This window comes from Equus przewalskii, chromosome 1, assembly GCF_037783145.1.
Source record: "Equus przewalskii isolate Varuska chromosome 1, EquPr2, whole genome shotgun sequence".
Lineage (NCBI taxonomy): Eukaryota > Metazoa > Chordata > Mammalia > Perissodactyla > Equidae > Equus > Equus przewalskii.
This window is the reverse complement of record NC_091831.1, coordinates 15,674,840-15,699,954: the sequence shown is the minus strand read 5'-3', so window position 1 is coordinate 15,699,954 and position 25,115 is coordinate 15,674,840. Positions and strand designations below refer to the sequence as shown.

The following is a 25,115-nucleotide window of genomic DNA, read 5'->3' as shown; positions in this document are numbered from 1 at the left end:
GAGACTTAACTGGGGAAAAGGAACATTGATAGTATTTTCTTATTTTTAAATTAAAATATATTTTAATTACATATGTGTATTATAAAGTTAATGTTTAATTTTAGAGCAAGAAGATCTCAGATGTCGTTTTTTTCCTGTCCTTAAAATTTTTCAGGTGAGGCTTAGAGAGACTAAATGATTTAGCCAAGGTTATTCACCTTGTTAGTGGCCAGGACTGAAACAGAGGTCTTCATACAGTACTATATTTTTCCCACTAAACCATGTTGCTCTTTTAATTAACCTCAAATTTTTAACCATCTATTATTTATTCAGTCTATCTACCTTATTTTCTTTCTGGAAGGTTTTTGTTTTCCAAAATTTTATATAGTTGTTACAAAATTATAGAAAATTAAAATTTCTTTCCAAATTCCTTAGTGTTACCTTGAAATTCTGATGATAGAAGCTGCAAACCTGACGCTACCCACATAATAAAAGATTATTCTAAAAGTTTATTGCTGAACTAATATGGCGAATTTTTCCTTTAAAACAGACTTAAAAGAGAATTAGAACTTTATAAGGAAGATGACATGCAAAGTGTTTATGAAGCTCTCCAAACAGAAGTAGAATCTTTAGAGTTGGTAAGCCATCATTGGTTCTTTCACTTCTGTTCAGCATTGTTTTACCTACGGGTAATAATGGTTTTACTGGTACACACATCATTGAACATCATCGTATTTTGCCCTTCACATGGATTTGTACTAGATACAAAGAACAAAACAGCAACAACAAAACTAAAGTCAGAATGTAAATCTGTGTGGTGTTTTGAGTTCCTGGAGAGTTAGGTGCTACACAAACCAAGTTCTAGTCAAAGAGAATATATACAATTTCAAACTGAGTTAAAAAATTCAAACCTGACCTTGCAACATTCCCTTGACTGAAACTGTTATTAGAGGATTAATGCACTAACGGAGTTTAACTATCATAATACTTAAAAGCTTTTTGTTTTTGATAGGCATAAATTATACTTTTATTATATTTGATCCTGTGATCTCAAGAACTTTGGATGTAGTTATTGGAAACTTATTTTTGGATTGTGTGGGAGCACTTTAAATTGCTTTTAACCTCTTACTTTGGTTGCTTATAAAAAGAGCACAGTATTTGCCATGCTCTATTTTAGAAGAAGACATATATAGCTAGCTTTAAAGTATGTTAAAATATAGTATTAATTTAATATGTTACATTTTGTTTCATGTTTGTTTTCCGAAAACATTTTTTTTGTTTAAAGTGTTCTAAGAGGTTATGTTAGGATTTATATTTTTTTATAAAAATTTTCAAAACTAAAATTTAGAAATGCCCAGAGTTATTGTTGTGCTAAATTTACATAAATTGTATGTAATTCCTTTGTTAAGAATTTCATTTCCCTCATTTATAATTATTATATGTTTCTTTTCAGACATTGGCACAGAAAGATCTTCAGGAGAACAAATAACTTGTAGAGAGTTGATTAGCTGTCTGAGATTTGATCAAAGCATCTTAGAATCAAATCTTTGTGATAGATATGTGCGTGATACCCATTACAACAGATTCTTGTGGCAAACGCGAGGTCCAGAATGTTCAAAGTTATTGGTACCTAGAATTGGTTTATTAGCACTTTTAAAAAATAATGTTTTGTTTTCTTGCTTGCTTGAAATTTGAGGGTTCTTGTGTGGTTTGATTTTGTTTCTAAAGGAAGAAAAAGGAGAAGTAGACACTGTGTTCTCAGGCTTCTCATATCCCCCTGACCCTTAAGCTGATCTATACTTTCTGATGTCACTCATTCTCTGTTGCAGCTTACCTCAGGTCCAATCAAACACATGCAGGAAGAAATGCTCAGATTATTGACCCAATTTTATTGGTGTCGTTTCCACCAACAAAGGTGCTTGCTTTCATTTTAATCCTTCTCTAATCATATGATGTATGTCGGCAGAGGTCCTTTGAGGCCTTTTGTCTGCAAAAGCCAGTTTTCTCCACTTTTCTCAAGATGTGTCTATTGAGTTAAGTCTGGGGCATCTGCAGCGGTTTTCCAGCAGTTTGTGCCCACCAGTTTTCTTCCTAATGCCAGTGTTGGTTAGAAAGAAAGAAGTCACTCACTTGGGGAGGTACATAATCTCCTTACGGCCATCAGGATTCATTTGTGCTGGTGATCTGAAACACAGCAACTGAAAACGGTGTGCTTATGTTTTGATCACACTTGGTATTGGCAGCAAATTTCCAACATCATGTCGGTGTCTTTCTGCTGTTAGTAATCCTGACTAGGAAGAAAGGTATATTTTCATGAGTTTCTAAAAAAAGAGTATTGAAACTGTTCAACAAGGGACTCAACTGCAGTAGGTTGGAGAGGGGAACAAAACCTATTTGGGATATATCTCAAAGTACTGAGTGTAAATGTTAGAATCAGGTTTTCTTTTGTGGTTGTAGTTGAATTAGTTTAACATCAAATGTGGAATGTTTACAAATGTCTTATATCTACTGATCTTGAGGTAGAGTACTTGGGTCTAGTTTCAGAGCAAGTCTTATTTTGGGATAGCTTTTTTGAATATGTTGTTTTACACCCTTATTTTTTAAAAATTAGCGAAGTTAAAACTCTCCTTTGAGATGTGCAGCAATTGCAATCTGTTTAAATAATTTGCATTTTCAGAAGTGATTTCTATTTTGAGTCTTTAAATATTTAATAGTAAATTATTTTTGCTTAAGAAGAAAAAAATTAATGGTACCAGGGAATTGCCATTTATCTTATATGCAAATATAAAGTAGGAAATGGTTGTTGGGATTAGTCATGACTTCAGTTCTGTCTTATTTTAGTCCATTTATCTACCTACATTCTAAGTCTTGTGAATATCTCTTATTAAATATGTATCATATTATTAATATGCAGATTTATTTTACACATAAAGTCTTTTGACTTACCAGTAATTTTTGTTCACTATTGGTTTTGTAGCTAAAATATTAATGTGAACTAGAGACCTGCCACTTATTTGTGTAACTAACACACAATGATATATATGTAGAATAAACTCTTACTGATACAACTGTCTTTTCGTGTGTGTGTCATATAGAATATCTAGATTAAATGCTTAGTAATGGAATCAGGATTCATATGAATTGAATTTGAAAAAAAATGGAAGGCTCAGTATTTTCATTATTTCAGAATGCTTAAAATGCATATTTTAAGATTTCAACTAATTTTCAAACAATCAAATGAATGATTATTTTAGCACTGCATGGTAGAGTAATACAAAGCATTACCCATGTGATACCAGTCAAAATAACTGGGACTATCAGAATCAATGTAATCAAAGGAACAAGTTCACTGGATAAAGGAAATACAACAATCAATAGAAACCACAGTGTACAAAACTAAACTGCACTGTCAATATAAAATATCAGCAGTAGATTAGGTCTGTTCTTAGTTTTTTTAAGAATTAGTAATTCATGAAATTCTTAGGAAAAATAACTGAAATTATCTGGGTAAAAATGTGTCTCAGGCTGGCTTTAATTACTCTGGAAGACTTTGGCTGTACAGAGAGGCAATTTTTATATGACTGCTCATTCGTTAAGTAAATTCACCAAATTTCCACTATCCTCAGTTATAACCAAAGCTCATACTAACCCAGAGTAACACTGGTACTGCTCTGAGCTTCCTAGCATGCCACCATAGTTCTTTTCTGTAACAAAAGTTCTTTCAGAAGCAACTGATTCTCAGCTCTCCACTGGGGATAATATTAGGATGTATAGATAGTTTGCTGCATATTTTTCCAGCTGATTAATGGAGTTATTTGGCTTGGGGGAAAACAGCAACAAAATTATAGGATGTGGACGTGACCACTGGACTAGAAATTCCTTTCTTCCTTCCCTGGCCTAATTATTGAATGGGAGGAAAAAGCAAAGAAAAGGAAAAGCTTTAAGGTACAGTATGTACAATCAGGAAGATTTCTATACTACTCTTTGTTTTGTCAATAGTAGTGTTTTCTTCTGTAAAAGAAAAAAAAATTGAGGAGCATTTTGTTTGCCTGTCTTTTTTTCCTTGAAATTTGAAAAACCCTGATGAGATTCTTAAAAGTGTCTAAGATAAAGATTGAGGTTATTGTATTGTAGTGAATTAGAATCTAGAAATTTCTTAAAACAGAATCAATTGGGATGGGTAATTTATTGTAGAGTGAAAATTATGCAGCAAAACAGCCATTGAGTCTGTTAGCAGAAGGGCAATCAGTAATTCAGTTGGCTAGCTGCAGATGGACAGGGAGCACGCACTGGACAGGCCCTGTTCTAAGCTTATGCTGAGGACAAAGTCCCTTTCTATTTCATACCAATCAATCATACATAACTGTGTCACGTTATTATGAATAAGTCATTTATTTGCAGTCCAGAAAACAGTAGCAGTTCAGTGACATGATTAAAAATAAATATAATATGATTTTTAATCCTGGATGTACAAGGGTAAGGTGTTCTGTCATTCAAATATTTATTTGTAGCTTAAAATTTGAAATTTGAAGTTGTTCAATGTATTAAAAAGTATTTTAACATTTGAAGCTGACCTATTTTAGGTCAACTTTTATGTTGCTTCTTGACTTCTCTCCTTTGTCATCCTGAAAAACTCAAGCAAATACATTTGTGTCTCAGAGTCTAGTTCAGAACATTTTCTGTCAAGGGAGTTTTTTTCAGGATGTGTACTAAAAATGAAAAATATTTTTTGTCATTAGCCTGAAGCAGAGATTAAGTCTTGGAGTTTTGTGTCCCTTTTATCTTAAGACAACAACTTTTTTTTTTTTTTAAAGAACGGGAAGGATGAAGTTATCTTTGAAATGTTGGACGTAGGAATGTATAGTTTGTTGCGTCTGTGCTGTCTAAACATAATATTTGTAAGTTCAGTCAGTCTTTTGCTTGGCCTGCTAGTCATCACATCATGCCATTGAAGAAGCTTTACCTTCTTACTTGCTTTACTGACATTTGACAAAAGAATAGTATTGAGAGGCATTGACGAACATGTGAAGGAAATAATAGAATAACTCCCTGTTCTGTAAGGGAGAATCAGGATTTCATTCGTTTGTTTGCGGTTGTTCATTGTACTGAGAGTCGCTTTCATTAAACGTGAGGAAGAATTTTGCAGGGTAATGCTGATGGTAAGAACACATTTATTTTGATCGGAGGAGGAAAAGAAAGCATAACAAAGAAAGCTGTGACTGATGGTAAAACGCTCTCCTAGCTTCTGCTGTGAAAAGTATCAAGAGCAGAGCTGTCAGAACCGAATGCTTATTTAAACAACCGCTTCTGATACATAGCGAATTTATCTTTAAAAGACCTTTATGAAATTGACAACACCAGAATTCAAATGTCTGGGAAAATAAAGAGTAAGTAAGAATGTGAAATTAATAACAGTGACTGATGTAAGTGGCTGTGCAAAAACGAGGCTCGTAGAGCGGGAGAAAAATGATTTACTTTTTTTCTTGCAACCGGAAGAGCTATACTACTCTATTAATTCTGAGTTAATTACTTTCATACTTGTAATAAATTGTCATTCTAATTAGTTGGTAAATAAAATCTTGTTAAAATAAAATCCTCTTAATCTACATTTAATAGATGCAAATACAATTACTAATGAATATTTCTGGCTATGGCTTTGTGATTGCTGAGAGAAAGTATTTGCAAATTCAAACCACCGTTAAATGGTGTGGTTGTTGACAGTTTTTGTGGACTTTAGACAAAGGAGCTCCTGGTTGAGAATGAGTGGCATGGGAGTAATCATAGGGTCAGTGTAATGTCAGCTCTCAAATCTAGTGCAAATTGAAATGTGTAAAATACCAAGGTTATATCTATAAAAACATTTTTATCCAATAAAATCAAAGCTCTTTATTGAGATAGTAGTTGGAGACCAAGCATATATCCCGGTTTTTGCAGGAGGAGCTGAGACTGACTGACGATCTGATTTGCGTGAGGTCATAGGAGGCAGTGGGCCTCTTTATTTGCAGTTCAGTTGCCTGGACTTCAGTTCCAACACCTTAAAATTTACTGCTTATGAAAATTTGCTTATAATTAAGTCTTATACAACAGGTAAATGTTAGAAGATAACAGAAATTTGAGAATCATTTAAATCACCCTTTTGGTACCAGAAAATATTGATTATTCTGAATCAGTGAATGTGAATTTTTAATTACCTAAGAATATCTTTTACACTCCATGAGGGGAAAGGGGCAAATCAGTACAAAACAGACTGAAAATTCACTTTCTGAGTATCTCTTGAAATTAATACCTATTCATCCCACTTTACTACACTTTCTACAGATTTATTTTTTTCAGTGCTTCCCTGTGGTCACCGATAATTTAAGGTGATAATGTGAAGGATAGCATCTTCTTAAAATATCAAATAAGAGTGATATTCATTCTTCGGTACTTGTGAAGGCAGGAATGTGGACTAACAGAAGACTTCTAGAAAAGTCAACATGTAAAAGAATCTGTGATTAACCTGAAATGAGCACTCTTACTCATTTGTTTCTTTTCCCCTTCTATTCTTCCTACCATCTACTCTTTCATCCATCCATCCATTCATCTTGGCTCCTGGCTATTTCTTGGAACTCATGTCGTCTCACTCTCCTCCTTCCTCATTCTTCTCCAGCCACACCAGCCTTCTTTCTGCTCCCCAAATAGGCCCCACTCTGGCCTTGGGATCATTTTGGGAGCTGTGTTCCCTCTGCCTAGAATGCTTCTCCTCCTGATCTCTGTATGGCTGTCTGCTTCTGTCATTCAGGTGTCAGCGGAAACGTCGCCTCCTCAGGGAAGCCTTCCTTTAAACAGTCAATCTAAGGTAGTCGTGTGGTCACATTATCACGCCCTCTAACTTAATTCTGTTCATACTACGTGTGATTTCTGATATCCTTCTTGTTTGGTTTTCTTTTCTGTTTATCACCACTAAAACATAAGTTCCATGAGAGCAGGGGTATTGTTTGTCCTACTTTTTTCTCAGAGCCTAGAATAGTGTCGGCATATAGGAAGTGTTCAATAAATGTGTGTTGAAATATGACTTGAATTAACTTGTTCATTTAACCTATATTTATTAATTGAGAATTTAAGCATAAATTATTGATTCTCAAGTTAAAGGAACTGGATTCATTTAATGTTGATTCTCTTTCTTCATTGAATTACCTTATCCTCTCATTTCTTACTCTTTCTGAGTCTCTGTTTACTTATCTGAAAAATGACAGTAAGAATATTTGCTATGGATTATAATTAGTCTTTGGGTGGTGAACATGACGTAATCTATGCAGAATTCGAAATATATTACAGTGTACACCTGAGAGTTATATCCTGTTATAAACCGATGTTACTGCAATGAAAAATAAAGAATGTTTGCTAATTTCAGAATCTGTCTATGTAGAACAACCAATAAAAGCATTGAAAAGAAACTAGAAGAAAATAATGATCACGTATCCCATCATGGAAAAAGTTTGTGACTCTCTCAATGGTCCCTTCAGCTCTCTATTATCAAGCTGTTGATTGGCAGGTAATAGTTATGAATGCTTACTTTCCACAAGCTGCTAGAACAGGAAGTGAAAATTGTAAGTTGCTTGCAAACTATGAATGTGCATTAGAGTAGCTTAAAAGCATTATTTCTCCATAGTAATAGAAAATTTAGAAATGTGTTTGCTTCTGACTATGATTTATTCAATCTTTCTGGTCTGAAATACAAAATGTGAGCAATCCTGATTTTATTCAGCATCATATTTAGAAAAATGTATGAGTGCCATCTGCTGGATTTCTCTGGTACCACCTTGAACAAGATGTTACAGCAAAATTGGAGGAAATTTGAGAATAACAAATCCTTATAAAAGAATGATCCTTCCTTCCTCCCTCTCTTCCTTCCTTCCCTCCTTCCCTCCCCATTTATGTAGGCATAAATTTTAAATCTCTCTCTATATAATTTTCAATCATTCCATATAAATTTTCAAATATGTATTTGATACTAATTTTCAAAGTAGTATCACATGTGCTGTAAAGAAAAATTAAAAGTTTAAGGGACATAAAAGTGAAATTTTAGTAATAGTACAGTCTAGTTCCACTTTTGCTAACCTTAAAAGAGGCTAATTGGTTTAATCAATATATTTTCTTTATTCTTGAATTAAAAAGTATAACTAACAGGGTCATCCCGGTGGTGTAGTGATTAAGTTGGCACAATCCACTTCGGCAGTCTCGGGTTCGCAGGTTCGGATCCAGGGCACGGACCTACACCACTCATCAGGCCATGCTGTGGCAGCGACGCACTTAAAATAGAGGAAGATTGGTACAGATGTTAGCTCAGGGCCAATCTTCCTCACAAAAAAAATTAAAAAAGGAACAAAATAAAAATAATAAAAAATATAACTAACAGACTTTCGACCTGAGACCACATGAAAAATTGGTGTTAATTCAAGTTGTTGATTATTTGTATAACTTCTGAGTGTGTTAGCCTCGATTATTTAGTGTTCATCCTTAGTCTTCAAAGATTCATCCATAAATTATTAGTCCATCAAATAAAGTGAAGTCATTCTGCTTAGGATCTTTGGTAATTGACCTGCCAATCAGCTTTATCACCAGATACGTGTTTCCTTTAAAGCTTTACTTAAAAATTGGGTGACTATCTGTTGACTCCAAGAATATCTTAATAGTTGAATATCTGATGGTACTTCGTGTGTCCAATCCATCACCAAATTCTGTTATTTCTACCTTCAACATATATGCAGAATCTGGAACCTCTTCTCCTCACGGCATGGCTACTGCCCTAGTGTAGGCCCCTTGATACTTCCTGTCTTTTTTCTGCTTTGTCTCTTAGCACTTATCCTATGTATGTTACTTATTTATAAATTGTGTCCTATTCACTGTCTATCTTTCAGACTAGAATGTAAGCTTCCTGAAGGCAGAGATTTTTGTCTCTTTGCACTGCTATCTCCCCAGTGCCTAGAACAGTGCCTGACCTGTAGTATGTACTCAAATAGCTTATTTCTCGAATGGGTTTACTTTGCGTGGTTTTCTTCTTTCTCAAATAAAATATTTTATAAATTATGTTTGTACCTCTGAAAAAAATAAAAATTAAAAAAAAGAAAATGCAAAAATAAAATAAAATAAAATAAATTATGTTAGTAGGGACATATTCTTGGTGCTTCTGTCAGCTCTAAACTTATAATGTCCAAATGAGAATAATTGTTTCATCATTTACATACACTGACAATATCTCTCTATATTTTAAGGTGAAAAATTAGCACCAGCTAACTAAACAGGATATCATGGTAGATGTGGCATGGGACCAAGGAGACCAAGACATGGTCCTTGTACTTACGGAACTGACACTTCTTCTTCCTGAGGATTGTTAAGGGGTTGTTGTGAAATGACAAGACTATTCAGACTCAGAGCTGCTAGATTTATCCTCCTTGAAATAGGAGGTAGGTTTAGTTTTGTTGCATTTTGCTTTATTTTTCTGAAGGGCATCAATTAAACTTGTCAGTGGTTCTCAAGGAGTTCTGGAGTTTGTGTATTTCCTAATCTGTGAACACTTGACTTGTGTATGTATCAGTGTAAGAAAGTCCGAATTCAGAATTCCACCCTTGATCTCTTATGCTAAGTGCCTTACGTACATCATCTCTAATCTTCACACTATCCTAAAAGATGAGAAAACTGGTGATTGTTTTACAGCCAAGGAAACAGAGGCTGCAAGGCTAAGCAAACTGCTAAGATAATACAGTGCCAATTTCAAAGCAGATTTGAGCCCAGGACCACCTGAACTCAGTGATCTCTAATGAAAGCGATATTTCCCATTTCTCAATACCTGAGACTGATTTGCATGGGTTTAGAAATGCAGCAGAGAGCCATCTCTTTCATAGATGCAGAGAGCAGTTTACTAGGTATCAGGGAGGTTTCAGCTGCTCTTCCCCAGTGGGGGCCACTGCTTCTTCCTTCCCAGCAAGTGTGGAGGTACTTGGAATAGGAATTTCATTCCTTTCAGATTTTGCACAAGAGTTCCTTCCTCTGTCAGGTGTCTCCTGGTACATCCAGGCAAATTGAGCGTGCCTTCTCTGCTCCACAGAACTTTTTCTGAATATGCATTATAGTATTATCCAGCAGTGGTATAATTATTAGTCTCCTTTGGATTGTGAACTATATGAAGGCAGGAATTTTCATTCATCTTTGCGTTTCGAATCCATACCAAGTGCCTCCCACATAGCAGGTACCCAGTAAATGTGGAAGACTTCTATTTCACATACTTAATGGGTTGATTAGGTTTTATAGACTGACCTGGAACCTAATCATTTTTAATACCCTTGATGAGAGAAGATGTATGCTAAGATTTAAATAATCTAATTAACATTAACTTTTGAACACTATGGCCTACCTTTATTTCTTTCTCAAATTCTTGTTCTGGGGATTATTTTCCCCCTCAGACTCAAATTTGCACTCAGTACAATCTATTGCCATTTGCCATTCACAGTAGCACCTTGATAGTGTTAAAAGGGAAAATGGGAATACTCACTAGTATGGAGACATTTAAAAAAGAATGGAGGAAGCATCTTGAAAGAATAGCTGATGTCAGACTGTCAGAATTAAAGAAGTAATGAATACATACAGACCAGTGGGAGAAGTTCCTCTAAGGAAAGGATGTTTTGGGTAACTCCATTCTGCGAGTATAGAAAGAAGCAGACTGGCCGCACTCAAACAGTATTATGCCATGATGATGGTGTGCTAAATGGGCTGCATATGCATGTTTAATTCAGTTCTAATTTCTGTTTTCATAGACTTCTTTAATTAGATTTAACTAGGAATATACTTATTTGAAATAGGTGAAAACTGAGTAGGTTTTTGTTTTAACAAAAAAAATGATTTTTTTACTTTGCACACTCAGTTTAATGAGGGTCTGTTGACTTGCTTTAGAGAGTAAGATAAGACTATCGATGAGTTTACATACATTGGCTAGTCAATTGTATTGCTGCTGTGAAAAATTACTACAAACTGGCTTAAAACAACACACGTTTGTTATCTTACAGTTCTGATGGCAGAGTCTGATGTGGGTCTCGCTGGACTGAAAGCACGGTGTTGTCAGGGCTGCCTTCCTTCTGGAGGCTCAGCTGATCCACAGACAATTCCATCTGCAACCTTCCGTCCTCTCTGCCATGTAACGAACACATTCATAGGTTTGGGGGTTAGGATGTGGACATCTTTGGAGGGGGGCTTTATTCTGCCTACTACATCAATGGAATATTTTTTTCTCTAAAACAGGTTAAGCTGTATTCTAAATTGTGCAGCACATTTGTGTTGGTTTTCTTAGCAAAGTCCTTTTCAATTGAGTGAAAAATTCAGGATTAGTTAGTGGCATTTTACTTTTTATGTGTCTGTGGCCCATCTGCTGGCCTGCAATAAAGTAAAAGCGTAATGTAGTTGAGTGATGGTTTTTTTTCTCGCGGGAAACAGGATCCTGTAACAGAGATGTTTTGTGGGCAGTTTTAAGTTTGCTGTTTTTCTCTCCTCCATCCCTTCCTCCTCCTAGTTGTTCACTTCTCTGCTTTTCCTTTCTGAGCTTCTCCCGAACATGCTTCTATAATTTTTTCTCTTATTTTTCGTCTCCATTCTTGTTGCCCGCGCTTATCGTTTTATCTATTTTACCGGATTACTTCTACTCTTGGGTAGTAAGCGAAGCTGTGTCCCCTTGTTTTCTAGATTTTAAAACTTGATGGTTACTCCCTAGCTGAATCTCCCTTTTCTGTTAAAAATCTTCATTTGGAAGTCTCCCTAAAGAACATAAAACCTCAAAGTAGCCTATAAAAATTAAAGCAAAAATATACACCCTCAAAGTAGCCTTTGGGAAAACCACCTTGTTGGTTCAAATGTTTGGAATCTGTTTTTACTTAAAAAGACAGAAGATACTGCAGAGCGATGTTCAGTAACAAGGCCTGTGTGTCTCTGAAGGGTTTCTGTCCTGTTGATTCCCTTGGCAGAAATCTGCCTAGTGACTTACCATAGGTATCTGTAATAATGTTGAATGAACTTTTTCTTGTGCATGTTTCACGGAGCTATTAAATATATTATAACAGTCTCCAATTTAATGAATTTTTTTTTGAAGTTTTGCTCTGATAGGTGCTGTATGGGTCACACACAGAAAAAATAAGATGTGGTCCAAATATGTAAAAATCTTAAATTCAAGTATGCCATGTTGCCTCATGAAATAAGCTTGGGTTTGTGTTCTAAATAAATATTTTTATTTGCTTTTAACTCATCTTATTTCAAAATGGTCATGTGGTAGCTTTAGAATCAGGTAGACCTGCAATCCTGTTCTTGCTCTGCCCTTCCTGTATGGCCTTGGGCTAGTTACTTAACTCTTCTGGATTTCAGTTTCTTACTTGGGAATGAAAGAATAAAATAATATTTATTTTATCAGGTTGTTGTAAAGATTCAATGAGAAAGTATCTAAAGGACCTAGCATAATGCTGACATTGGTATATGCTCAGTGCATCACAGTCATTTTAATTGTTGCTGGGCAGAAGACAGTATGAAATAGATAGAGTACCTTAGCATGGTATTAATGTTTTTAGTGTTGCTCTTTATACACAAAGATGAGCTTTCTGGTTCATATACTTTGTTTTCTTTCTTTGAGTCACCAGAATTTCACGTGTGGCTTGTATCCCAGACCCATGACACACTTGACTGTGGGAGAGGTGCAGGCTGAAGCTATGGAACACATTTTCCTAGGCAAACATAGTTGACATCTTTTGCCAGGTCTGAAACCACTAAACTGACCAGCCTAGTGGAACTTTCGGGGATGGTTCAATTTGCTTTCAGGCAAATCCTGTTTGTTTCATATTCTGAGATACAATCAGAGTCTGAGAACATGGTTTATTGGACACTAAAGACTCTTCCAACTTCCAGTTGAAGGTGGCAAGTTGAACACAAACCTTTACCTCTGCGTCTTCCTCCAGACTCTACTATATGATAGTGAAATGATTTTCTTTTAAAGACCTAAAAGGGAAAGAGAAGATGACGTAGAGGAGTTGATAGCAGTGCGATTCTGGAAGCTGGGAAGTGGATGGATGGGTGCGAAATGCCTTAGCAAACTTGAGAAAGTGGGTTCCAAACCCTCAGAGAAAAAGATAAAACCATCTTGATTTGCCTCTAGAGAACTCTCAAAACACTGGGAAATTGGCAGTACGAGATACCTGTGGAAATGACGGTGAAGGTGGGACTAAAAATAAAGGGATTGATTAAATGTATGTTTAAGAAACGCTGAGATCCTCAGGTCGTCTTCCCCATTACAGTGGGGGAATAGGCCCTCCCCAACCCTAGCAGAAGCTTTTAGGTTTGTTTTCTGGAGAATATAAAACAGAAGGCCTCTGGACAGAGGGCACCAGTCACTGTGGGGGATAGAGTATGATTACTGAAAACAGAGGGATTATGAAAAGCTTACATTCTGAATGTTGTAATCCCAACCCTTCTAATTCAGATTTTGTTTGAGGCAATCAAATTTATATCATTCAGGCTGGCTGGTGTTCTCAAAGTACAGTTCCAGGAGCATACCAGCAGCATCGGTATCATCTAGAAACTTGTTAGAAATGCAGATTTTAGGGCCCTACCCCAGACCTTCCGAAGCAGAAACTCTATGGGTGGGCCCAGCATCGGTGCTGGAACAGGTCCTCCAGGCGATTCTGATGCCTAAGGAAGTTTGAGAATCACACTGCTCCAAACAAAAGGTTGGAATATCCTTCTCTGAGGAATTTTACAAGCTCAAAGGAAAAGGCTTAAGAAAGAATTTTTTCAATGAAACAGTTCAGTCAGGTGACCCCAGGGTGAAGGTCACAAGTGACAAGTGCCACTCATGTGTTCGATTAACCTTTTATAGCTTGACTCTAAAATGGAAGCAGTCAGTATTCATGAGACATGCCTTTAACATGAAGAGGACCTATCCAAACAAATAGGGGGACAGCAACTCAGAAGAGAGAGAGTACGCAGGGAGATGAAAACTTCTAAAGAATCATTGAAATCCTCAGAGAGATAAGAGATGTTTGCCATTATAGGATGCAGATGAGTGAAATTTAAAATATGTTAGCAGAAGTTTAAAAAAATGAGTTAGATAAAATTAGGGAAATCTCCCAGAAAATAGAGCAAAAAGACAAAGAGAGGAAAAAAAGGAGAGAGATAAGATTAGAGAATCAGTTCATTTTGTTCAACATTTGAATAATAGGAGCTTAGAAAGAGAAAGCAGAAAAAACAGAGAAGAGAAAATTTTCAAGAGTTAAAGGACATGAGGTTTTAGGTTGAAAGAGCCCAGTAATAACCTAGTGGAATCCATGCATCAGACCCACTGTCAAAGTGACATCATCACAAAATTTCAGAATATGGAGGACAAAGATAAGATCCTATAAAATTCCAAAGTGAAAAATAGGTCACCCCTAAGGAAACAGGAATCAAAATGCCTTGGACTTCTCAACAGCAATACTTGGATGACCAATCTAGCAGTTGGTTTACCAATTCACAAGAGAGGTGATGAGAAACTCATTGGTATAGGGAAGATAAATCCCAGGATGGTAGCTGTGCACTAGGCCTAGAGAGCAACCAGTTCAAATGAGAGCAGCCTCCAAAGAGAAGTTTCCAGGAAGATGAAATTGCTGGAATACCTGATACATTGGAACTATTAAGAGAAAATTTAAATAATTGGGATAGAGATTGGTATAAATCACTGATAGGTACATGGAAAACTAAGCAAATGAAAACAACAAACCACAAGAATGTCACTAACTCCAGAAAAAACAAAAGTTATGCAAGGAGGGAAAAGTAATACTAATCATAATACTAGACAGCTCAGCTGTGGATATTTTCATAATCATATTAGTGTCAACACTGAATATTGATCTAATGAAGTATAACACAATGTTGGAAGGATAAGGGTAGTGAGAAGTGTATTTATGGTGGCGGCAGATGTTTTGTGAGAAAGAAAACTAAATTCCTATCTTCCATAGTAGAAATCAGTAGATAATGCTAAAATTGGAAAAAGTAAGTAGCAGCATGAGCATGTTATATAGTGACATGCCGGCAAATTCAAAAATAAACAGCGAAAAGAGTTGAAATTATTGCCTGGGAATAGGGGTGATGGGAAGAAAAGGAGAGCAGAGAAGGAGGTACTGATTGTCCCTATTAATATAAATAATCTTTGCAGAATTCTATTTTGGAAAATTTGCTTTGTTTATTGACCATAACCCTAAACTTGACATGCAAAGCACATCTTTATTTTAATATAAATCATAAATCCAGTGGTATGCTAGTAAACCAGCTTTCTGCAGGGGGGTGAAGTGGGTGGGAAACCCTGATTTGTAATGTGTTGTAAAGAATCCTACCATGGCCAATTTCGGGCTAACAGTAGTTTAACAGCTGGCTCACAAAGTTCCTAAAATTTAACAATCAGCTCTTGCAAAGCAGTGTAAATCAGCTTACAATGACTTCAATAAAAATACCTTTTTTTTTTTTAAGTAAAAAAGTCCTCTCTGGCTTGCATGAAAAGCTCAGTGTTGCTATGTGAAATATGGTTCTATATCTTTCTTTGCTGTTATTTTTTCTTTAAATTTAAATCAATTTTTGAGATGTAATTCACGTACAATAAAATGCAGATATTTTAAGTGAACAGTTTGATGAGTTTTGACGATGGTAAACATCCATGTAACCACCACCCAAACCAAAGGAGAGAACAATTTCATCACTCCCGGAAGTTTCCAAGTTGACTGCAAGGAGAGCTGCCTACTCCCACCGCTGCCCCTGCCTTGGGTAACCACTGTTTGGATTACTTTTCACTAGAGATTAGTTTTGCCTGTACTTGAACTTTGTATAAACGAATTCTAACATATGTGCTCCTTTGAATCCACCTTCACACAATGTCTGTGAGAGTCACCTGTGTTGTTGCCCGTACCAGCTGTTCATTCATTCAGTGTACCGAGTATTTCATTGTATGTCTACACCTCAGTGTTTATGATTTATTGTGGATGATGCATTGTAATGAATTTGGATTATTACATCTTCCTTTAAAGAGTGTGTCATTTTGTCCTGACAGGCATTCAGAGTACTGGCCAAGTCTTTTGATCCTGTTAGTCTTGGTTTATTCTTTGGGTGGTTGTATTTTCATTCTGAACTTGGTCTTAGGGCAGGGCCCTTACTCCAGGGTGTGGTCCCTATACTGAGGTGTGGCCTTTCTGAAGATCTTAACTGCACCCCTACCCCGCCCCTCCCCCTTACCCCACCGACTCAGGCCTCTGCTCCCACCTGTTTGGGTGGCAGCCTCTTTGCCAGCTGGTACACTGCCCCACAAATTCCAGCTGTTTCCACTGCCTGGACCTTGAGTGTGTGCTTTCTCAGCTCAGGCGGACTACCCATCTCACCTGTCTCTGCTTGGGGCTCACCTGTCTGTGCGACAGGAGCAAAACTGCCCCCAGCTCACTTCCTGCGGTGCCTGCTCCTGCTCTGCCTGTCCTCAGGGCCTAAGAAAGTTGTCTCATACATCCTGTCCCGTTTTCTCATTGTTTTCACTGGGAGAGCAAGTCCAGTGCCAATTGTCTCATGACTAGAAGCAGGAATGTGTAGAAAGATTTGACTCTTTAACCTATAACTTGGATAAAACTAAAAACTGAAGGAAAAAAAACAAGATTTCTCTCTTCCGTTGCCTCTTTTGAGAAGGGCCTTCAAATGGAAACCAAGCCTCTATAGGGAGAGCGGGTGCCTTGTCCTTTTTGTATTCTAGGGCCTAGTTCTGGACCCAAAACTGTCAGCTCTCAGTGAATGATTTCCACTCAGGCTTTGTTTAACGAGGGGGTTGTGTTCTGAGATGCGTCGTTAGGCAGTTTCGTCGTCGTGCGAACGTCATGGAGTGTGCCTACACAGACCCAGATGGTACAGCCCACTGCACACCTGAGCTCTGTGCTACAGCCTGTTGCTCCTAGGATACAAACCTGTGCGGCTTGTTACTGTACTGAATACTGTAGGCGGTGGTAACACAATGATATTTGTGTACTTAAACACATCTAAACATAGAAAAGGGACAGTAAAAATATGGTATAAAAGATAAAAATGGTACACCTGTATAGGGCACTTACCATGAATGGAGCTGGCAGGACTGGAAGTGGCTCTGGGTGAGTCAGTGAGTGGTGAGAGAATGTGATGGCCTGGGACATTCCTGCAGACTTTATAAACACTGCACACTTAGGCTACACTAAATTTATAAAAAAAAAAAATTCTTTCTTCAATAATAAATTAACCTTAATGTAACTTTTTTACTTTTTAAACTTTTTAATTTTTTTTAACTTTTTTACTCTTTTGTGATAACACTTAGCTTAAAACACAAACACATTGTACAGCTATACAGAAATATGTTTTCTTTATATCCTTATTCTGTAAGCTTTTTTCCATTAATTTTTTTCTTTTTTTTTTTGCTTTTTAAACTTTTTTGTTGAAAACTTGACACAAGCACACATATTAGCCTAGGCCTACACAGAGTCAGGATCGTCAACGTCATCCACCTTCCACCTCCACATGTTGTCCCACTGGCAGACCTTTAAGGGCAATAACACACATAGACCAGTCCTCTCCTTTGCTAACACTGCCTTCTTCTGGAACACCTCCTACAGGACCTGCCTGAGGCTCTTCTTGAGAAGGTGTCGCTCTTTTCAGAAAAATGTCCATGGTGGGTTGCTTGGTTTGTTTCTTTTTTTCATCTTAGATTCGCTTGTAAGCAGGTAATGCACCATGCACATCCCTCTCCATTAATGACAACTTTTCAGTGTTGGGGTCCATGTTTTCAAACTTTTTAGGGAGCTTGTTGAGGTCTGCAAAAGCTTCTGCTAAACACCTCATTGTGAATTTTCTTGGGGATTCTTCTTTTTCTCCTCTTGAAGTTTCCTTTTCTCCTGCCTCCTCTTCAGCTATGGATTCCTGTTCCAGTTCCAATAACTCCTCATTAGTCACTTCCTCAGGAACCACCTCTAGGAGCTCCTCAATGTCATACTCATCCATACCCAGGCTAATGTTGTTTGCTGTCTCAGCCACAACCTGGTCGATTTTTGCAACATCCTCATCTTTGGCAAGTCCTGTGAAGTCATGGACAAACCTCCTAGTGTCTTCTTCCAGATGCCATTCATACACTCCTTGTAACATCACCCAATCCCAAACAAGGTTCTTGATGCAATCAAAAATGGTGTAATCCTTCCAGAATTGCATCAGTGTCTTCTCACTGTCTTCCTAGGTCACAACAATAGTCTGGAAAATGTTCTCCTCAGATCGTAGGCCTTGAAAACTGCTATAACTCCTTGATCCATTGGTTGGATCAAATAGGTGGTATTTGGAGAGAGAAACAACACTTTGGTATTGGGATGCAAATCACCAATAAAAGAAGGATACCTGGGAGCGTTACCAACAATAAGCAAAATCTTGAAAGTTTTGTTATTCTCCAAACAGTACTTGTCCATTTTGCTGGCTTAGCAATTCAGGAGGCCATCTTGGAAGAGGAACTGGGTCATTGTGACTTCCTATTGCTCCTGTAGTACACTGGCAGTGTGTGCTTATTGAAGCACGCACTTCACGTGTGTGCTTGAAGGCGCTGGGGTTCTCACTGTGCCAGATCACAAGGAGTTTCAATTTGTAACCTGCAAAATTGCCCCCAAGCAAGACTGTTATCCTGTCCTTTATTCCGTGAAACCTGGCATTGACTTAGCCTCCTTATGGATGAAAGTCCTTTCAGGCATTTGTTTCCAGATTAGGGAGGTTTCATCCATATTGAATATTTGCTCTGGCAAGTAATTTTCCTCCACAATCAGCTTATCTAGAGTTTCCAAAAATTCTTCAGCTACCTTCACATCCACACTTTCAGACTCACCACTCATTTTCATATGATGTAAGGAATAACGACTCCTGAATCGTTTAAACCACCCAGAGCTAGCAGTATATTCAACATTGTGGTTGAGTATAGCCTTTTATTTCAACGTTGCAAACAAACGTTTTGCTTTGGCCATGATCATCAGGGTGCTAAGAGGGATATACTTCTGTGTCTGGTCTTCAATCCAGTGGATTAGAAGTTTCTGCATGTCCAATATAGGTCCTCCTTGAGTTTTTGTTAGTCTCATTGCCTTCAATGAAGAAGATATTTTAACAGCTTCTTGTCACTTTGTTCTTGTTCTTCAAGAGCGTAGTTATGGTGGAATGGGACATGCCTGATGGTGAGCAATAACTGTCACTGATTTTCCACCTTCGTGGTCCTAATCACTTTTAATTTTGTTTCCAGGTCAATCACTTGATGTGGCCTTTTACTGCCAGCATTAGCAGTGGATTTTGTATACTTAGGGGCCATGATGAACACAACAATATGAGATTAAATCAAACACAAGAGAAAATAATGATGCAATGAAGAGATGCGGTAAACACAAGATGTATGAGGTTGCTGCCATCATAACATGACATACTGTTTTACAGTAAACATTTTTTTATAAGTAGAAAGAGACACTCTAAAATAATGATAAAAAGTATAGTATAGTAAATACATAAACCAGTAATGTAGTCATTTATTATTATTATTATCAAGTAATATGTACTGTACATAATTGTATGTGCTATACTTTTAAATGACTGACAACACAGTAGGTTGGTTTACACCAGCATCACCCGAAACACGTGAGTAATGTATTGCACTACAATGTTACAACGTCACTAAGCGATAGGAATTTTTCAGCTCCATGATAATCTTATGGGACCACCATCATATATGCAGTCCATTATTGACCGGGATGTCATCATGTGGCACATGACTGTAAGTGAGTGAACACACTTATAAGTGAATGAATGAAAAACTGACTGAATGAATAAATATGCAGCTATGCTAAAAACTGAAAAATATTAAAACATGAAATATTCTTTCTTTACTCTCGCCTCCCATACTCCATAGGATAAATGAAGATAAGGGGCCGGCTAGTTTGGCTGGGGGCTAGATGTAACTGGTTTTGCGTGGGGAGAGGGCAAGTCTAAGGATCATTTACCTGTTAGAACAAGAAGCAAAGACTTTTTGTTCCTCATAGTATGAGAGGTTAAAAAAAACGCCTTTGCTAACACAGCAGTAGCCAGCTGTGGCCTTGGAATCCTGGCCTGCATTTGGCCTTTGTAACAACCAAAAATTTTGTCTCTTTTTTTATTTATTTATTTTTTTTAAAGATCACCACCTGAGCTAACAACTATTGCCAATCTTTTTTTTTTTTTGCTTTTTTCTCCCCAACCCCCCCCCCCCGCCCCAGTATATAGTTGTATATTTTAGTTGTGGGTCCTTCTAGTTGTGGCATGTGGGATGCCGCCTCAAGGTGGCCTGATGAGCGGTGCCATGTCCGCGCCCAGGATCCAAACCTGCGAAACCCTGGGCCACCGAAGCGGATCACGCGAACTTAACCACTAGGCCACGGGGCCGGCCCCAAAATTTTGTCTCTTATTAAAGAAAGATGAGTGTGTCAGATGAATCTCCTTGGAGGAGGACGTCATCAATGTAATCTTATACCTGTGCTCCTGGAGAAAGGTGGGTGTAATTAGCATCTTGTCTGCAAAGATTGTGTGAGATGGCAAAGCTGTTGAGGTACCCCATGGGTAGCCTGGAAAGGTTGTTGTGTCCCTTAGTAAGTGAAGACAAACCGCAGCTGAGAGGCTCCTGAAATAGACACTGAACAGAACACGTCAGCCAAATCCATAAGGGCAAAATATTTATAGTTGTCGACTGGATGGAATCAGTAATTTTAATAATAATGGATATCGGATAAGGAGCCTTCGTGCATGAGACTACAGCATTAAGATTGTAGTAATCTACCACGTGAGGCCCTTTATTTTTTTCCAGGCGACATTTTAAGAATAGGCAAAATTAGGCTTTTAAATGGAGAATCAGTGGGGATGGTCCACCCTTTATTAATTAGGTTTTATATAATAAATTGTTATCCTTGAAACCTGTTTTAATTTACATTGGGGCTTATTAACTATTTAACTGAGAGCCCTTGACGTCTTTATCAAGCCAATTTTTAAGTGCCTAAGACTTAGTTCAGTTTTCACTTATTATTCACTGTGTTAGAGCATATATACCAAATGTGGGATATTTTAGAGCAATGGGTACTATGACTATGGGAACTTTAAGCAAGGCTATAAAGTGACGAATATCTATTTTTCCTGTATTCTATATTTAGTCAGCTTCTTAAGATTGTAAGGGATATAATGTTTAAATATAGTGGAATCCCCAGGTATAACTAAAATTTGAGCACCAGTATTGATTAAGTCTATGAAATTCTGTCAATTAGTGCATTTTAGCAAATGCTGAAGTTAATGTAGAAGTTAGGTTGTAGAGGTACAAAAGCCAATTGGTGCCCTTTTTATATTTTTGTTATATAAATTCTTTAGGATATAAATTTTGGATTTCCAATTAAAAAAAAGAAGGTGTGCTGGAAATAAGACTGTCTAAGTTGGAACTACATTTGAAGTATGTTAAGAAACATAAATGAGGTTTTTGTGTCTATAGAAAAGTTCTAACATCGAAATTACACAAGATAAGCTGAGAAGAGCTAATTCAATAGATGTGAAATGTGATAATGCAGAAGAGGTAGGAAAATCATGTCATCACGAGTTGGCATAATGCATGCTGTTTGAATATAGCACAGGTTGTGCAAATCTTTCTGTTATAAATTGAGAATAGGAATTGTTTCCTGGTGTTTGTCAAGAAGAATGACATCATAATGGTTGGTTTTAGGATTGATTCTAATAGCTTAATGTAGATATAATAAATGAGTCCTATAACATTGCCTTGAATCTTTTTGTTCAGAACATGAACAAAATTTATAGGCTTCTTTGAATAAAACTTTGAACAAAACAGAACTCATTCCTTTATAATGTACTATGATTCTCATGTATGACAATTTGAGAGATGAAGAAGGATCCTTCAGATAGGTGCCTTAAAAGACATCAAAAATCTTGCATCTGTGGGCTGCTGAGAACAGGAATATATATACTCTCCTCCATTTTTAAGAAAGGTTAAATTAAGCTGTCTAAAACTTAATTTCCTCCTTCGCTTATGCTGTTTATTCTTTTGATCTGGAACCTTGTCTAATGCTTTCTGCCTGTTAACTTTGTATACATTTTAATAGATATGTGCTGAGCACTGAACAAGTTGGTATACTTTTACTTGCAAAGGACCAGATATCTAACGCAAACAAGCTTAAAAAAAAAAAAAAGGAGTGCGCCGTCTCAATTAGAAAGTCCTAGAATGCATCTTGACCTCAGGCACAGCTGGATCCAAGAGCTTAAACAAAGTAGTAAGACCAGTCCCTCCCTCCACCCCAGGTCCATTTTTCACTCTTGCAGCTTCATCTTCAGGTACACTCTGCCCATGTGGTGGCAAAGATGGCTACTGGCATCTTCAGGCTTTTATCATCAGTTTAGCTATCCCCAGGGAAAGAGAGTGCCTTTCTCCAATAGTTCTAGCAACTGAACTGAACTGGCTTTCACTGGTCTGCCAGGGACCAGGGGCCTATGCCTGAACCACTCTCTACGATTCTGATTGGTCAGGCCAGGCTGAGGGGTAGGGCAAGGAGTGAGATCAGCTTAATGCAAACCTCAGGTACTGAGAAAGGGGAAGCATATTTCCCAAAAAGGAAATGCGAGTGCTGTTACCCAAGAAGGAAGGATGAATGCTGGCATTACCAGCAAAAGCACTGAGTATATCCAAGCACTCTGAACGTCAACTTACACTTCAAGGGTGGGTTCAGGTGTCATTTTCTCTATAAAGCCTTTCTGCACCCTTCTCAATATAGGCAAAATTAATCAGTCCTTTAATTCCCTTTTAACTTTTACATATATGTATGTTATGACACATAATTTTGGCTTAATCATAATCAATCATTTTGCCTTTCTGTTTCCTCCAGGCTCTTTGAGGGCAGAGACTATTTTTGTTTGAATCCCATTTATTCATTCATTTAGTCAGCAAATATTTATTAAGTGGCTACTATGTACTGGACATGGTGCTAATGCTAGAAAGATGGTGGACTCCAATACACACATTATCCCTGCACTAACAAAGCTTATTTTAACGGGGAAGATAAACTAACGAAGAAGGAATTACAAAGTATTTTTGAATTTTATAGTACAGGGTTTAGGGGTGCAGTGATGACAAATAACAGAGAGAATGAATGAGTTAGCATAATGAAGGGTGGAGTGGAGGTGGGAAGTGACTGTTTCAGGAAGAGGGAAGGACCTGCGTGAAACCTCTGAGCTAGGAGCTGATAGCACGAGTGTTCAAGGAGCTGCATCTCATATGCTACAGAAGCAGTAAGTTTAGGCCAGATCTTAGAATGGGTCATAAGCTGTTTCAGCTGTTTGGATTTTACCTGAAGGAAGATGAACAAAGGATTTCAATAAGGGGAAGAATATGGCCATATTTACGTCAAATCATTGTTTGCTACTGCTGTATGGGAAAGAAAATGAAGAGGAACAAGACTAAAAACAGGGAGATTACAGGCTATTGTTATAGGAGGAGGTGAAAGTTCACAGTGGCTTGGACCAAAATCATTGTGGAGAAGATCAGGAGAAGGAAACAGATTTGGGAAAAATCTAAGCCCTCAAATTAAAAGGACTTCGTGATTGGTTAGATGAGAGAGAATAGAAGGGAGAAATGAAGATGACAGAAGAATCAAACGTGACTTCTATATTTCTAACCTGAACATTAGGTTACATGGGAGTACCGTTTATTGAGACAGCGTGTCATGGGACAGTGGCAGGATGAAAGGAAGTGAAGGGGGAAATGATGAGTTCCAGTTTAATTATGATGAATCTGGAGTATCTGCAGGATATCTAAGTGAAGAAGCCCAGAGGCGATTAGGTATATAATCTGTCACTCAAGAGGGAGACCTGAGTTGGGAATAAAGATTCATTGTCAACATATAAATAATAATTAAAGACATGGAGATGGATGAAATGGCCTGGAGGGAGTGAATAGACTTAGAAGAAAGCTTATGACAGACTCTGGAGGAACTAGCAACAGTCAAGGGTCAAGAAGAGGAGGAGGAACCAGCAAAGACCAGCGTAGACTGCCCTAAGAGGTAGGAGAAAAAACAGGTCAGGTGAGTGTGACACCGAGGAAGCCTAAGAAGAGAGCTTTCAAGAAGAAAGGATGGACAGCAGTTTCAAATACTGTCAAGAAAGGTAAGGATTAAAACATGTTCATACAGCCAGCACAGCTCCTGATTTCATTCGTTTATTCATTAATTCATTTGTCAAATGTTTATTAAACATCAACAATTATGCCAGTCTCAGTGCTAGGTACTAAGAATATGAGAGTGGGTAAAAACTTTCAGTAATTGGTCAATAGATGTTTGTTGAATAAATGAGTAATTGAATGAACTGTTTTTGTTAAAAATTTAGATGAGCCTACTTGAAGATGGGATAAAACATATAAGGATACACATCATTGTAATGCTAATATTTACCCAGCTTTCTGCTTCTCCCAGTGGCTGAACAATCTCAGTGACAGAAAACTGGCTTGGGCTTAATTATTCTAGGCCAGAGGACGGTGTCACTGGTAGGTAAAGGACCATGAGCCTGCCTTGTGTTGGTAGAGCATCCAGGAGTTATCAGTCTCTCACTTGAAAGGCCTGTTTGCAAGTGTAGTGAACTGTCAGATCTCATGCTCTCTCGATTCCTCATGAAAGCCCTACCACTTTTTCGTCTAGGTCCACTGAGAGCCTGTGCTTCTTTGTTAAAAGTGCCTATCTTATCTAACAACGCCTGCAGAAACTGTTTATGTCATTAAGCCTATTGGATCAAGCCAAGCAAGATAGTCCACTGTGCAGAAGGTGCACAGGGAATACAGTGAATTACAGCAACATTCTTCATTTCTTTTCCAGGGTACATTATTTCTCATCCAAGGAGCATGAGACAGTGACTACACGGCTGACCGACACCTTTTACACTTGTGTTCCATTGTCTGAGGACATTTTGTGCTCAAGAATGACTCATAAGAATTTAAATTATTTTCTGATGTTTGTCATGAAAAATGGTATGAACGTTTCAGTGTGAGTTGGATTAGATTCTTAAAACTCAACTTCCTGTAG

The 25,115-nt window shown here is 37.4% G+C and overlaps 1 protein-coding gene and 1 long non-coding RNA gene across 5 annotated transcripts in view; both read left to right on the top strand.

Annotated features, from left to right (window-relative positions):
• The window catches only part of CCDC172 (coiled-coil domain containing 172), a 64,409-nt gene extending 61,368 nt beyond the window's left edge, over positions 1-3,041 (top strand). For all 4 annotated transcript variants that reach the window (XM_070595325.1, XM_008514534.2, XM_008514533.2 and 1 more), the window contains 2 exons: positions 530-617; positions 1,433-3,041. In XM_070595325.1, the coding sequence (XP_070451426.1) occupies positions 530-617; positions 1,433-1,468 (124 nt within the window). In that variant the 3' untranslated portion in view covers positions 1,469-3,041. The remainder of the gene's footprint in view (positions 1-529; positions 618-1,432) is intronic.
• Positions 3,042-3,235: 194 nt separating this feature from the next.
• On the top strand, positions 3,236-12,243 carry LOC139079622 (uncharacterized). The gene is made up of 3 exons (XR_011533388.1): positions 3,236-7,513; positions 9,234-9,425; positions 11,022-12,243. It is a non-coding gene; the product is annotated as an uncharacterized lncRNA (long non-coding RNA).
• Positions 12,244-25,115: the final 12,872 nt, after the last annotated feature.